At 33.3% G+C, this 17,224-nt stretch overlaps 1 protein-coding gene across 2 annotated transcripts in view; it reads left to right on the top strand.

The window, feature by feature from the left end:
• ex (FERM domain containing expanded) overlaps window positions 1–17,224 on the top strand; it is a 36,075-nt gene that overhangs the window by 11,491 nt on the left and 7,360 nt on the right. For both annotated transcript variants that reach the window (XM_088265808.1, XM_088265809.1), the window contains exon 2: window positions 2,255–2,489. In XM_088265808.1, coding sequence (XP_088121934.1) covers window positions 2,273–2,489 — 217 coding nt within the window. In that variant the 5' untranslated portion in view covers window positions 2,255–2,272. The remainder of the gene's footprint in view (window positions 1–2,254; window positions 2,490–17,224) is intronic.

Here is a 17,224-nt window from a genome sequence, read left to right as displayed (position 1 = left end):
ATATATATATATATATATATATATATATATATATATATATATATATATATATATATATATATATATATATATATATATATATATATATATATATATATATATATATATATATATATATATATATATATATATATATATATATATATATATATATATATATATATATATATATATATATATATATATATATATATATATATATATATATATATATATATATATATATATATATATATATATATATATATATATATATATATATATATATATATATATATATATATATATATATATATATATATATATATATATATATATATATATATATATATATATATATATATATATATATATATATATATATATATATATATATTTATATACATATATATTTTTCAAAAATAATATAAATGAACGTCTCGTCACGGGCTATGCTTAGTGAGGCGTTCATCAAAAAAATATTATATTGTAAATAAAAAGAAATATTAAATAAGTAATAAAATAAATAAATCTGAACTCAATAACAATCTGCCATATTAGTTTCTGTCCAGTGTTCTATCGAGACTGGTTTCGTAGGTATTCCTAGGTTTTATTTCGGATGATGCCTTATGAATAAATCAAATCCGTGTCGGACATGACATTTATAATAATTACGTCGATATTATATGTCGTGCATTTCCATAATTTCTCGTCGCTGTCACCGCTTTCTACTTCGGAACAATATTTGGGCGCCAAAAGCTGGAGCGGCCATGTTGTGTGACGTCACGGCTCGCCACACAGCATTCCTCGGCCCTCGTCCGTCTCGTTCTCTCGGCGGGGATTAGACGGAGACGGCTGCTTCAGGTTCTTTTCGGAGGATTCAACGTGCCCATCCGCGCGGCGAGAAGAACCAAAGTCGTTCGAGACACTGAGAAAAAAGGGGTCTAATTTATCCGCATCGTGTTTGAACTTTGATGTATCTGTTAGGGTTTTTTTATAAGGGTTCATCACGATTTTCGTATGCGATCGTTTTTCTTTGTATCCCGCCTTACCTGCTGCCTTACGTGACCTCAACGGTCTTCATTCTCCTCTCTCGTTCCCTCTACTCCCTTTGTGGATAGCCCCGTCCCGCTTACCGAAGAAGTCTCTTTTTCTATCTCGTTTTCTCTCACTGTGATTTTCATAACTCCGTCCCGCTCCGAACCGCGGATGATGCTGGAATCTCCGCAGCTTTCCCGCCGAAATGCTTGGCGCGCTTTTTGGAAATCGGAAATTCCACTTCACGAGAAATAAATAATATTCCGGTTTCATGTATTGTAATTCGGTGTGTGGATACGAATATATCAACTAATTACCACATATGTGATCCTGATAGTTTTTATTTATGATGATTGACTATCAATGTTCTTATTTTATTTTTAAAGTCAGCCAATAAATAAAAATTCTTATTAAATTCAGTTTTTTTTCTCTCTCTTAACGGCTTAAATAATGTGGTAAAGAAGGTATTATGCTAAAATAATTGGATCTTAGTCAAATTTAATTGAAATACTTGACAACCGGCTAATGTTATGCATAATACCTGTAACGTTATATATTGTAAAGTAATATTCACTGAATGTTGTCTAATGTAAGGTTATTGTCCTTGTAATGTGTCTAGTGTAAAGTTAGTATCCCTGTAATGTGTCTAATGTAAAGTAACTGTCCCTGTAATGCTGTATTATGCCTGCAAATGTCCCTGTGATGTGTCTAATATATAGTAACTGTCCCTGTAATGTGTCTAGTGTAAAGTTAGTATCCCTGTAATGTGTCTAATGTAAAGTAACTCTCCCTGTAATGCTGTATTATGCCTGCAAATGTCCCTGTGATGTGTCTAATATATAGTAACTGTCCCTGTAATGTGTCTAGTGCAAAGTTAGTATCCCTGTAGTGTGTCTAATATAAAGTAACTGTCCCTGTAATGTGTCTAATGCTGGAAATGTCCCTGTGATGCGTCTAATGTAAGCTAACTGTCCCTGTCTAATGCCCTCAAATGTCCCTGTGATGCTATCTTATGCCTGCATATGTCCTTGTGATGCTATCCAATGCCAGGAAATATCCCTGTAATGCGTCAAATGTAAGGCAACTGTCCCTGTAATGCTGTCTTATGCCTGCAAACGTCCCTGTAATGCTAAGTAATGCCTCCAAATATTCCTGTGATGCTGTCTAATGCCCGGAAATGTACCTGGGATGTGTCTAATGTAAAGTAACAACAACTAATGTCTCGTTCCTCTGTCAGGTGGTGCTATGAGGTGGCATGCGCGCGCTGTGCGGCGTGCCCCCGCCCGCCCCGGCCGCGCGGCTGGCGGGCGCGGCGCGCTTCGTGTCGCTGCGCGCGCCGCCCGCCGCCGCGCCGCTCGTGCTGCTGCTGGACGCCAAGGCGCGCGTGCGCGACCTGCGCCACCACGCCGTCGCGCACTTACACCACCACGGCGTCACGGACACGGACATCTTCGGGATAGCCGTACTCTGTGGTGAGTTACCTACCCTACATTCTATCGCGCGCTGATAAAGACCAGATATTTAACTAACCATTAGGGTCATTATCATTACCAATACCACTTAATTACGTAGTCAATCTTCAAAGAACGAATATGGTAGTGCGGGGCTATAAGTACCATTTTAGCTACTACTACTACTACTACCATCACGCCATTTCTCGCAGGGGTAGGCAGAGAGGATGTAACGCCACACTCTTCTGTCCCGACATACTCGTACACTCTGGTATTTACACACGAGGTGTGTAGATACCCCTATTTCTTAAAAATCTATTGTAACACGTGTTTCGATGCATTCCGCATAATTTTAAAATACCGGTACCAAAAAAACCGCGTTTAAAATGACCCAGAATGCACCGAAACACATCGCACAACAGATTTTAAAAACTCAAACTTATTCTCCTTTTTGAATTTGCATACTCCAAAAAAGCACTCAAATATAAATGCGATACCCTCATAAATCAATTTAAGCAACCTATGAACGAAATACTTCTATCTACCTCAGTTACTTAAGTTATATAACAATAACAGACAAATACTTGAAAATCATATTACCGCGTCTTAATTATTAATCATTAATCATAAACAAGTAACCTTGTAATATGAACTTAATTTTTCGAAATCTTTCCTGGCTTCTTCATCATTTCTTTCCCCACCCCGAATCATCTGGATCGCATTTTTCTACCAAGTTTGTAAACTGAGATGGTACTTTTTACTCAATAACATCTTACCCCGCTTTACTCTACATATACACTCGAGACAGATATCGAGTACCTAACTTAATATGCGCTATGAGGCATCTTTTGTTTCAATTTCGTTTCGCCACGAGCAAATTATATAATAAATTTCTATGGGCTACAAACTGTACCTTCATAGTGACTACAATATAGTGTGGAACGGAAGTGAAATCGATTTTTCACATTATTTATATTATATTCTTATACGAGTTAGTTCCCAAGAAAAGAAAACTGACACGAACGTTAATTTTTATCATATTTGCTCGTCACGATAAAACACTACACACACTTTTTATGACCGATCGATCGCTATAAGAGATATAATAAAAGTAAATAAATGTGCTCGTTAGTAAACAGTGTTTATTTTTATTGCAATTGATATGTTCATTTATGTATTTAGTTATGAGTCAATGAAAATGAATGTTGTGCTTACGAGTACATTAACTCGAATTGTTTGTGATTTCGTATTGCATTACATTGGAGAAGCACGTGTATTCGGTGTAAGCACTATCAAGAATTTGGTAACCGGGTTGCCATGATTACAAAATTACAGTCCGTCGACAGTTCGTCAAATGTCCGGGTGATTTTTTCACTGTTTTTTCTTCAAAAGAGAAAATGTGGAAAAACATCTACAATCAATGTTATATAAGTCATTTAGCGTATCCCCCAAAAAAGGATAGGTCACCAAAAAATGAAAATATGGCTTAGTTTTCGAGATATTTTTACTTTTATGAATTTTCCGAAAATCTACCCCTTAGATCCGTTTTTCGAATGCCACTTCTTCAAATTTTAATTTCTTAGGTTTCTAATTTTTCTTTCACATAAAAAAGAATATCATGAAATTGTGTTTTCACGATGTTTTCAAAATCAAGCTTAATAATTCCATGTATGAGGCATAAATGTAGAATTCAAAGTATGTTATGTGCTTCCGGTACGGAGAACAGGAAATAAGTGTGACACAAATATATTGCAGCGACAACAAAACAAAATTCTGAAACTATGACTTACTTTACTTCCTACAATATGTATTTTAAAGCACGGAATAATTTTGCATACCCCAACCATTTTACAGACAGAAAATAAATCATACATCAAATAGCACTGCATTAATTATCCAAAATTCTCATTTCTATGAACTTTCTCACAAGCTATGTGAACAGAAAGGTGTGTGTAGAATATGAGACAAGATTTGGATCATCCTGATTGTACATACTAAGGACAGTGGAGCGAATGGATAACGAGAGAATGACTAAGAAAATATATGTGGCGAATGTGGGAGAACAGAAAGAGGATAGCCGAAAAAGACTTGGGACGATCAGATTAATCAGAACCTAAAATCTGGTGGTGTCAAAAGTCTGCGTAATCGGAGGGCATGCATGCCTAGGTTTATGGATGAGAAGGAATCTAGGAGTTTATGTCAGGACAGAAGAGTGTGGCGTTGACAGCACTATTGTAGTAGTAGCTAATACTTAATCTTAAACCATAAAGTGAATTGTGATACAAATTCTATCATTTTGGAAATAGCTGTAATCATTTATTCGGTTATTCTATTATATATTTTGAAAATTAAAAGCATTAACTTTTTGGATCATCGTAATACCATATATTATTTGGAGAAATAAACAGACATACATAATATATAACTTTTTTTATTATGTATCTCTGTTTAGTAATAAAACTAACCCTGAAGAGGGCAACAGGTTGTTGCCGAAACTAGTTGGTTTTTAATAAAAAAGTGAGTGGATCAAAAAACAAAGTTATTTTATTTCTCCAAATTTTATTATATTATTATATACAATATTCTATTATTTATTATATATTATTATAGTATGCAATATGAATGGTACAAAGTTTACTTAACTTTTAAACCTATGTCGAACACAAATGCCACTGTGTAACCAAATGTTACAATGCAATAAAATGTAACATCGCAAATATATATTTGTGTTTGGTACCTCGCGTATCTATTTTTATTTTCGTATATTTTCTCTACATTTTTTGTGCGCATTTTGTTTAAAATCACTTATTTTATAATTATGCCTTATATCTGTTACTATATACCATAAATAAATAAAAACACGTCTCGCCACTGGTGCTGGGTACTCCCGGTTCTCATATTTTATGGTAATACCTGTCAGTAGGAGCTACCTTCTGTTCAGACCATTATTTTAAGGCCTTGGGCAAGTCCATGTCCCTATTTCTCGATTCTTCTGTAAATTGCGTCATTTTGTGGTGCAAATTATCGGTCAATATCAATGAATTGTTTATAAATGCGTAGCGTGTATTTAATATTGTTTGCTTGCATAAAATAGTCTATTCTTAGATCCGACAATTCTGCTTCATCAATTTATACATAATTAACGAGGTTCTTTACCACTCAAAATTCAATTTTAAAATAATTATTTTATTTACTTAATCTATTGTGCAATAAATTAAATACGTTGACGGACTATTTGCTATGAATCAATATCTACCAACCAATCTAGTCGTGTAGGGGAAGACTGCCAAATGATTGTTAGAATTTTATGGAAATATAGTAATGTTTCAGGGTTTTTTTTAAAAAAAAGGTTTTAAAGGAGCAACGTTACGTAGTTTTTTCACTGATAAAAATTTATACAATAAACTCTTTATTTGCGAATGGTATATGTATAAATAAGACCAAAAAATAAATTTTCTTTTTAAGAAACTAACTAACCATCACGCCGCTTCCCCGAAGGGGTGGGCAGGGAGAATAGAACGTCACACCAATCTGTCACCACACAATCCTCGCCTCTATTTTTTTTTTTATTAAAAACCAATGTTTTTTCTTTCCAAAGTTATTGATATTTACAGTAAGAAGGAAGAAAAACTTTAAATGAATTAAATTTCCAAGTTTTTCTTACTAAGAACAATTTTGAAAATGAAAATGGTGGGTTTTGAATTAAAGACGATTCACGGTAATCTAATATTTTGTATATATATTTTAGGGTCTAAGTTTCGTTAGTAAAGAATTTATAGTAAAATCTATGAAAATACAACGTTGTGATACCTCTTTAAAGAAGCTGAATCTGTCACGGGAAAAAGTCGACATGCCCTACGTAAAAACTACATTTTAGTCAATTTTGAGATATTTGGTGTACGTTATCAACATACCATTATCTAAAAATATAAATAAATAAAAAAATATATAAAATAAATTACGCCTAGTTTTCAGGCGCATAAGAAGCTATCTACATTGAATTTTCGAAATGCACTGAACTCCTAAAACGCTAACTACTTAATTTTGGCCATGCATAAAGTTTTGAAACGATTTAATACATTATTTTATCGTGTTTTTTAATGTATAATACTAATTAAGAATTTCAGATACAACCGTAAATTATAAAAGAGTACGCTGAAAAAATATTCTAAGCTCTCTCCTGTAATGTAACAGATTTGCAGATAGAGTACTTTACGTAGGGGCCGTCGAAGTAATTCATTCCTGAGTCTAGCAGCTTACACAGAAAAGGAATTAGATACTGAAGAAAGATGTGTTATGGCGAGGAATGGAAAGTGTTCTCCCCTGAGAAGAGTGAAGCGAAAGACCGCGTCTAGAGAGGTACATAAAGTTCTCAGTAAGATATTTTGGTGCATCGGAAATCACGAAGAATATTGTCTACAATTCTCTAGACTTGATAAAGATTGTAGATTTATGTACGAGTATGCGTTATTTAAAACGAAGCCATTTTATTTTCATTAATTGATTCGGCAGTCACTTTGTGGTAACACCTATCCATTTTCAATTAAGTTTTACTTAGTAAATACCACTATTTCTTCAAATCTACTGTGACAGGTGTTTCGATGCATTCCGCATTAATTCAAAATGAAGCCATTTTAATTAAATGCAAGAAGGTGATATTTTCATTATTTTCTGTCATATTTTCTTATGAATGTAATTCGAAAAATCTGATTATTATGCATAAAACAAATAGTGACAATCGCTTACTGTTTTATCCTTTTATTTTTCTCTGGTATAATATTTTAGGGCTTGTCTTTTTTTTATCGTATCGCGTGTTTAATTTCTGAATCCTTCGTCGCGTTCCTATCTACTGAAATAATTCCAGGGTTGTGCGCGTATTCACAATTGCCTTTTAAATTGGACCTTGCAACAAAAAGTCAACACAAAATAACCCCAAAAACACTGCCACCTTGATTAAGGACAACGAAATTTTCAATGGTGATTTACATCGGTACTTATCTATCTAATATTTTAAGAATTGTCTCTGGTGCATTATGAAAAGTAATCTCTCATTAATAGACCTTTATTTTATTAGATTTAATAATATCCAGTGTGTCGAAACACATGACGCAGTATAGTGTAAAAATTAGTGGTATTTACTGAAAAAGTTAAATTTATTTAAAAAAAATCCGTTATGTGACTGATCAATTAATGATCAGTCACTTTAAGGTAATATTTTATCAATTGGTACTGTCGAATCAATTAATAAAAATATTTTAATTATAGCGCTATATAAATTATTCTTCTTCTGCAAACCCTTATCCGCACCATTGAACGCAGTGTTATCTTGATCGTTATCACACGAAGGAAAAGTGATCAGCCCTCCGCTTCAGGTACCAATCTAGGGCATTGAATAAATATTCTAGTGAAAAAGACGCTTATATTTATTTGACCCCCCCTGGAAATCGAATCCAGGACCTCCAGAACGGTAGCCGAGCGTGCTGACCATTACACTACGGAGGCGGGCGAATATAAATTAACCAAATATGATTATTATTAATTGCGGTTTTTACCGTTTTTATTACATAAAAACTAATTTTGGTTGGACCATCCCTGATTCCTTCGTTTGTAATTGCTCATCGATACAAAAAATAGCCACTTGAGATTCCATCCCAAGCTCTTCTAACAGCCTAAATGTTATATTTTTTACATGTACATATTATATATTATTTCAAGCGACTTACAAATTAGCAGCGTTCAAGTTACAAAAGCTAGTACGAGTGATGTATACAACCCCGTGTACCTTAGCATTGCTGCTTTCCTCCTATAACTAGGAACCTATTGTTACCTGGATAGTTGGCTAATAAATTAATATGAAAAATCACAAGACTATCGATAACATTCTTATTGAAATCTGTAGGGAACTAAATGAGATATTAAAGTTTAAACTTTAGATATTTGAATAAAAACGAAAAACGTGCGTTCGCATGCCTCATCAAATTTCCGACATCCGAACGTTTTATGACGTCATATGGTTTATTGTCTATGGTTTATAGAGCTGTAATAGTAGTAATATGTATTGTTTGTTTACCACTACACTACCATTTGTGTTATACAAATATGAGGGGAGAGGGGGGGGTGGGAGGGTGAACCATAGACATCAATAAAAAGAGCCGCCAATAATTTAGCAATGACACCAACATTAAAATAACTCCATCGTTTCTGTGACGTCATTCATTGCCAACTTACGAAAATAACGTTTTTTCGAAGGCGAATTTTCCAAAAGAAAATGATGAATGAAAATATTAATTATATCGGCTGTTATAAACTCAAAACGAGTCTTATACAATCCTTTATAGGTTGATTATATTAAATTAGATATTCCTCCCGTCTGACAGAGATCCATTGGGTCTTAATCGATTGACAAAATTTAAGAATCCTACCACTAACGCATTACGAATTTGGTAAAAAAAATTATAATAACGAATCTCCCCTGCCCTCGTACGAATGAGCGGCCAAACTCGTTTATGATTTTCCCGCCATGCCGGCCGTAATACTGGTAGCCGGTCGGCGGGCGGGGAGGGCGGGGGCGCGGGGCGGGGGGCGCGGAATGCGGCCCTACCCGCGCATTCCGCGCCCCCCGCCCCGCGCCCCCCGCACACCCGCACCCGCGCGCGCCGGCCCGAACACGTGAGCGGCTGGCGTGCAAAATGAATTTACTCACTATTTCCATTTTTTTATTTATTGATTTGGGGTTTAATTTGTAGAAATCCATTTTATAATTTATATTTGATGCATTATCTTTGTGATTTTCCATTTCATAATTAAAATGTAACGTTGTTTTAAAATCACTATAAATATTTTATTATAACTTAATTATAATGTCTACCGGTTTCGAAGCTAACCGCTTCTTTATCAATTATTACTAATCAGTCTGATTAGCTTCGATCTGTTAGCTTCGAAACCGGTAGACATTATAATTAAGTTATAATAAAATATTTATAGTGATTTTAAAACAACGTTACATTTTAATTATAAATCCATTTTAATTTATAAAAGCGGCCGGGTCAGGAGTCGTAATAATCGTCGGGTATGTATGAGGAGATGCGTGAATGTGGAAGAGGCGAAGAATGTTTGCAAAGACAGTAGTGTGGCGTTCGATCCTCTCTCCCTACCTGCGGGGAAGCGGCGTTATGGTTAGTTAGTTAGTTAGTTTAAATGTTGAATCAAACACTTATTTTTTTAGTCATACTTATATGTGAACAAAAGTAGAATTCAATCCAATAACCTGGTTTTATTTAGGATATATCGCTCACTCCTTTCAAGAACGTCATAAATCAAAAATCGACAATTTTCAGTTGTGCTAGTTTTCGGAATGCCCAGAAAATGTACTATATCCCAGCAAAAGAGGCATATTTTTAACTTAATATTTACCCGCTACAGGGCAGAAAGTGTTGTTTTTGCATTTTGAAGAAAAGGTATTGTTTAATTTTTTTTTAATCAACTAAATATTTTTCAAATGGAGAAAAAACCTTCAGGCTTTACCTAAAAAGATCTGTTGCACAGTAAAAAGTTCAGTAAGTGGCTTGATATTTATTCTTAATACATTGTATTATATTTATTTACTTTAAAAACGATCTCCTGAAAAATCAAGTTTTTTGATTTATGACGTTCTTGAAAGGAGTGAGCGATATATTTCCCAAAAAATATTAATAATAACTATTGCAACCCCCATCTAAAAAATGATAATAGTAAGAAATATAAATTTATCTATTAAACGTTAAATCAAATACAGTATTTTTAAGTCTACTAAGTTGTATTTAATTGTTAAAAAAACACATAAAAATCAAGATTGTGACAATTGTTTCGCCTAGTTATGGCAAATTCAAATAAACATTCGTTTACAATATTTTGAGTGTCCAAATACTTGTTCACAAAATCTGGATTATCTCCAATTACAGGAATTATTTTCATATTATTTTTTGACATCTCATCAAAGATGAAGAAGAATATGGAAGTCCGGGCATTTACGGGGCTGACGACCGTCATAGGCTGGTTTAATTGATCAATTTACACACGTGTAACATTCACCAATTCTGCCCATTATTGACAACCACACTACTCAAATTCTTGGAAGTTCTGTATATATGAACCAATTTAGAAACCTTGTTCTTGAATCACTAGAACTTCACTAGAGACATCTATTCATAACATTCGTTTGACAATGCCGTAACTAGGCGAAAAATGGTAACAATATTGATTTTTATCTGTTTTTTAAATAATAAAATACAACTTAGTAGACTCAAAAAATCTGTCTTTGATTTGACACATAAATTTATATTTCTTATTTCTATAATTTTTTACATGGAATTTCACGAATTGTCTGCAGTTACAATAAATAAATAATTTCTTCTTCTAACCTTTATCCGTGCCCAATGGTGCTAAGGGCACTGCATCATATAAACGCAGTGTTATCTTGATCGTAAACACATTAAGGAAAGGTGATCAGCCCTCCGCTTCAGGTACCAGTCCAGGGTAATATTAAATAAATATTAGAGTGTAAAATCAATAATATTTTTTTCACCTTCCCCCTGGGAATCGAGCCCGGGACCTCCAGTACGGTAGCCAAGCGTGCTGACCATTACACTACGGAGGCGGACAATAATTATTTAATTAATGCCATTAATTATTTACCTTGTTTATTATGTACAAAGTTTATAGATCATTAAGTGTATTTTTGTTTCTTCTAACTAGTTAAATATGTTTATATTTCTTTTTTCTTATTTTATTTGGGAATTTAATAGATCAGTGACTCGGCTGCCGTACTGGAGGTCCCGGGTTCGATTCCCAAGGGGGTCAAAATAAATATAAGTGATTTTTCATTCTAATATATATTCAATATTATCCTGGACTGGTACCCAAATCCGAAGGCTGATCACCTTTCCTTCATGTGTTAACGATTAATATAACACTGCGTTTATATGATGTGGTGCCCTATGCACCATCATGTTTGAGGAAGAAGAATATATTTTATGTGTGCGTATGTTAATGGAATGACTTATACTTATATATATATTTTTTTAATGTCATATATCGCTGTTTAAAAAATGGTATCTAAATCGTCAATATTTTCATATTCGAAAGACACCCATGATTCTAGCCTTAAAAATGGAAATTTCCAAGGAGAAACTTTTCTTTTATTATTTTATTTGAGAATTTAACAGAACCGTGATCAAGTTATGAGCATATACGAGTATTACAAAAGACGTACTTGTACTTACAAAATTCCACATTTGTAAAAATACCTGGAAGAGAGATGGGAGGGAGGAAAGAAGAAAGGGGAATGATCAGAGACAAATAGTACGAAACCAGGGACACACCACGATATCAATGTCGACTTCTAACGTGTATTTGTTCAAAAAATCAAGTTCAATGGGTATAAAATAATGCACCCTTGAGGTGCTTTTTTATAAAAATAAATAACCCACTCTACCACAATTTGATACCTCTTTCTAATAATGAGCCGCTTAGGCTCACAGAAATTGAGATACATCTTTTTTATATTTTATTTTTATTTATTCATTATTTTTTTATTTCTTCAGGAATTGTACAGCTTTACATTTAAAAAATTATGCAATAAAAATACTTACATTAAGAAAAATAAAGTCAATTACACAATTCCACAATTATATTTGTGTAAATCATAATAATATATAATAAAACCCTTACCGCACCCCAATGGTGCATAGGGCACTGCTTCATATAAACGCAGTGTTATCTCAATCGTTTACACATGAAGGAAAGGTGATCAGCCCTCCACTTCAGGTACCAGTCCAGTGTAATATTGAATAAATATTACAGTTAAAAAATCACTTATATTTATTAAACCCAGCTGGGAATCGAACCCGGGACCTCCAGAACGGTAGCCGAGCATGCTGACCATTATACTACGGAGGTGGACAAAAAATTATATGTAAATCATACAAACAAAAATATTTATCTTTAAAAAAAATGGCGCTGCATAAATTATCCATAATTATTATTATTATTCAAAGCTAACTTGGAATCATTGAATTGTTCAAACTCATGCCTTTAACAAGATACAAGCGAGTGTTTTGTCTATGCATTATAATTTTTCACGCAGAAATACATGAAATTATTTATCGTAACTTTAAACATAAAGAATAAACCCACTAACCATTTTTTTCTATTCTATTCTAACCCTTATCCGCACCCAGTGGTGCATAGGGCACTGCATCATATAGAAGCAGTGTTATATTGATCGTTAAATACACGAAGGAAAGGTGATCGGCCTTGCGCTTCAGGTACCAGTCCAGGGTGATATGAAATAACTCACAAGTAGTGGCTATAAAACTTATAAAGTTGGGACCTTAAAGCCTAAGCAGGGACATGATAAGCTGTGTTGCATAAGTCGTAGCTAGTCACTTGGGCGTTAAGTAATTCAAAATTAATTCAATGTTAATTAAAAAATATATGGTGCCTACTTATTTCACATCAGGCAACACCAGAGGCCTCCCTAAAAAACTACGATATGTTTAAAAGTACCTACCTACTATTTTCTCTTGGCTTCTCAATCTTCGGCATAGTAAGTCATTAACTTCAATTGTAACTGAAGAATTTAAACTTTGTAGGTATAATAAAATAATTAATAATGATGTAACACGTGTGTTTTAATACATATGATTTTTACTCAAATAAGCTTTCTGATTAAAAATGCAGTGGCGGATTCTTGGTGATTGGTGACTAGATGCTGTCGAATAATTTCCATATATATATCCAGGGCTTTTTTTAAAACAAAAAAGGTCCCGGAACTCACTTCATGCCAAGCTTTTTACTAAAAAAAATATACATATTCAAATATCATTTTAATATTTATTACAATACCATATTTTATGATTTTGGGGAATTATATAAATATAGATTATAATTACGTAAGCACTAACATTGTTTCGTCTAATTTATTTTTATATTTAAAAAAATATATATATCATTGTAAAAAGGTGCCGGAACGCCGTTCACCGCGTTACATGAAAAAAAGGCTTGTGTATATCCATTTTTGGATTTGAAATTTCACCGTATCTGGAAGCACATGCGAAAAAAATACGCAGAGTAAATTCACATTGAACGTGGGCTTTTCTGCTGGGTACAATAATTATTCAAATATCATCTCTTACAGTGACTGGTCACGAGACCCAACTCTTCCAGATCTACCTTTCAATAAACTCTGCGTTCAATAACACCCAGTAGTAGGGATTCAACCCTTTCTACTGGATACTCCCATAACTTATGCTCTCCTACTATATAACACTAGAACTTACGTTTTTCTTCATCTAACTTGCTTTTTTTGGACGAAGTAGAATCTACTTATGTTTTGAATATTGAAAGCATTAACTTTGTGGATCATATTGATATATTATTTCGAGAAATAAAAATACTTTGTGTTCTGATCCACTCACATTTTTATTAATCAACTAGTTTCGGCAACAACCTGTTGCTCTCTTCAGGGTTACATTTATTACTAAATATATATATATATATATATATATATATATATATATATATATATATATATATATATATATATATATATATATATATATATATATATATATATATATATATATATATATATATATATATATATATATATATATATAAATATATATATATATATAAAAAGAAACAGTGTACAAGTTGTTGGGTTTCAAAAGGGTAGGGGTGGGGGTAGTGGTGTTTTAAGGAGGGGTTTAAGGATAAGTTTTACCCCTACCCTTTTGAAACCCAACAACTTGTACACTGTTTCTTTTTATATATATATTTAGTAATAAATGTAACCCTGAAGAGGGCAACAGGTTGTTGCCGAAACTAGTTGGTTAATAAAAATGTGAGTGGATCAGAACACAAAGTATTTTTATTTCTCGAAATAATATAGAATCTACTTAGTCCAAAAATGCAAAAAAAAACTTAAAAAATAATCCACAGGTTTTTATTTATTTAAAGGATGTGACAATAATGGTTAAGGTACTCGATAGCGTCTTTTATGACCATCGTAAAAGGGTGCAGTTTTTTTAAAAAATAATTTCGAATCATGCTTTTTCAAAAACATCTCTGATTGAATCCGCTTCTCAGTTTCGATCCTATCCAAAATATCCGCTGAATTATACAATACAAAGTCATTTACATAAATAAATAAATAAATAAAATGTTGGGAGCAGTGCACTACAAGTAAACACAACACAGCGCTACTACTGATGCTTTGAATACTAAATGACGGTCTCTATAGTTACTCTTTATCGTATTGTCATAGGATGGCTACCATCGTTATTGACTATTATTATAACGAGGCTTCGCTTCGCTATAGTCCTGTCGATGTGCATATGGTACTGCCCTAGTTCAATGCACTTTTGCATAATATTTGTCTTAATAGCGCTATGTTTGTTGTATATCAGCTCAAGGGCGTTCCAAATACGCAATCTATTTTAAACTCACTTTTTTACATAAAATAAATGAAGTGTACCGGTACCTACTTTAGGCTAAAATTACAGTGAAAATTAACTAGTTAACCTTTCCCTTCCGGTGCTAAAATAAAACGGTCCCGGTGTTGGGTAGTCACTACACAATAAAAAAAATGAGCGATTTTAAATCGGAAAAATACGGACATTCATATCTAATCCCCTTAATTATTTATAAATAAAAAGTTATAATAATTTAGATTTATTTGCTGAAAACATTAAAAAAAACATCTGGCAACGCTCACTGAACAAGCATAGGTCTACTCTTGTCGGAAACCCAAGAGCTACTGACCGCTAGGCAAAGGCAAAGAACATTGAGCTTTGAGCTCTTCACGCTTGCACAGTGCAAGTATGCAAGAGTGAGATGTCTCTTCGCGCGCTGTTTATACGCGAATTTGTTTCCGATATTCACAAAATAGCTCCAAAGTACCTAAATTCTGATTATTACTAACATTATTTTTTAAATCAATGCATAAATATGTTATGGAAGAATACCTAAAATCTTAGCCTTGTATTTATAATATTTATAGAGATATTGATGGTTAGTAGAAGCAATTTGTATAAGGTACACAACACCGGGAAGGGATGGTTGACTAAAAAGTGCAGATAACTTTAAAATTTATTTTAAAATAATTTTGAACTTTGGCATCAGTTTGGCGATAGCTTCATTTTTTAAATAATGATTATTTAATACAAAATTCTAGATAATTCAATATTAGCCTGATTATTTAAGGAGGAAACACGAGCAGTAGTAAAATAATTGATTTATTTTATTATTTTTTTAATAAGAAGAAAATATTTATGTTTTTATTATTTACAAAAATACTTCAATTTCATACTATTTATGCGAGCCTAAGCGGCTTAATATAAAATATAATAATAATCCCTTTCCGCACCCCAATGGTGCATAGGGCACTGCTTCATATAAACGCAGTGTTATCTCGATCGATTACACATGAAGGAAAGGTGATCAGCCCTCCACTTCAGGTACCAGTCCAGTGTAATATTGAATAAATATTAGAGTGAAAAAATCACTTATCTTTATTAAACCCCCCTGGGAATCGAACCCGGGACCTCCAGAACGGTAGGCGAGCATGCTGACCATTACACTACGGAGGCGGACAAAATATAAAATATAGGTACCAAATTGTGTTAGAGTGGGTTCGAACCTAGAAACTCTTACTCGAGAGTATGAGACACTAACCACAGGACCACAACCCGACACTATTCTTGAAACGATTTGTTTATTTTGAATTATTTATGTGTTACTAATGATTTTATTAAAACATATTTATATTTCTTTTGTTTCTATTTGGTGCAATTCTTGTTGTTTCTACCGAGCTCTCTTCATGTTTACATGGTTTAGAATAATACGTTTTAGAGTAGGTATCAATAAGATGAATCTTTCATAATAGTAGATATTTTGTATTTAATGATTACTTATTGTATGTTGATTGTAATTATTGGGGACACGTTAAGGTCATTCGGATCATAGGCATTCTAATCGACAACAAAATCAATTGGAATTTATAGGCATGCCTTACAAACATTAAAAAATGTATTTTTTTTATTATTACCGTAGAACGGGGCTACTTGAACTTTGATGTGTTACTTGAGTCCAGTACAAAAAAGAGATTTAAATCTGTATTTGGTCTACAATAATGAACGTATCGTGACAATAAGTCACGGAAACAATGAATCATGTCGATACGTTCATTATTGTAGACCAAATACAGATATTTTTTTTTGTACTGGGCTCAAGTAACACATCAATGTTCAAGTAGCCCCGTTCTACGGTATTATTTTTTACTTTGATACGTTTTATGTAAGCTAGTACCTACTTGAGCAAAATTTGTTTTGTTTATGGTAAGTACTATGCCGCGTTCCATTTTTAAGCCAATCAAAATGTAAACAAACCTCACCCCTCTCTATATTTTGCTCCATTACGCACTATGGTAAAAGAGCTTCTTCGTTCTTATGCACTTCTCTTACTACGCTTTCCCCTTCTTGATCCTTGATTCTTTAATCGATGTGTATTGTTTTTCTTTGGACTCTGTCCGGTCACAGTGCTGCATGGCTTCACATCGGACGGACACGGTTTTCTATATACGTATTATATTATACTAAGGCAATGCGATTAGTACTGGGTTCCAGGTTTTATGGTCTTGGGATATATTTGATGGGATACATATGACGTAGGCTAGCGAATAATTTCAAGGGGAAGAATTTTCCTACTTTATGGGA

Source organism: Brachycentrus maculatus, unplaced genomic scaffold (assembly GCF_059751285.1).
Source record: "Brachycentrus maculatus isolate JH-2025_06_01 unplaced genomic scaffold, ASM5975128v1 h1tg000258l, whole genome shotgun sequence".
In the NCBI taxonomy this organism is placed as follows: domain Eukaryota; kingdom Metazoa; phylum Arthropoda; class Insecta; order Trichoptera; family Brachycentridae; genus Brachycentrus; species Brachycentrus maculatus.
The sequence above is the reverse complement of the archived record's forward strand: the minus strand, read 5'-3'. Positions and strand labels throughout refer to the sequence as shown.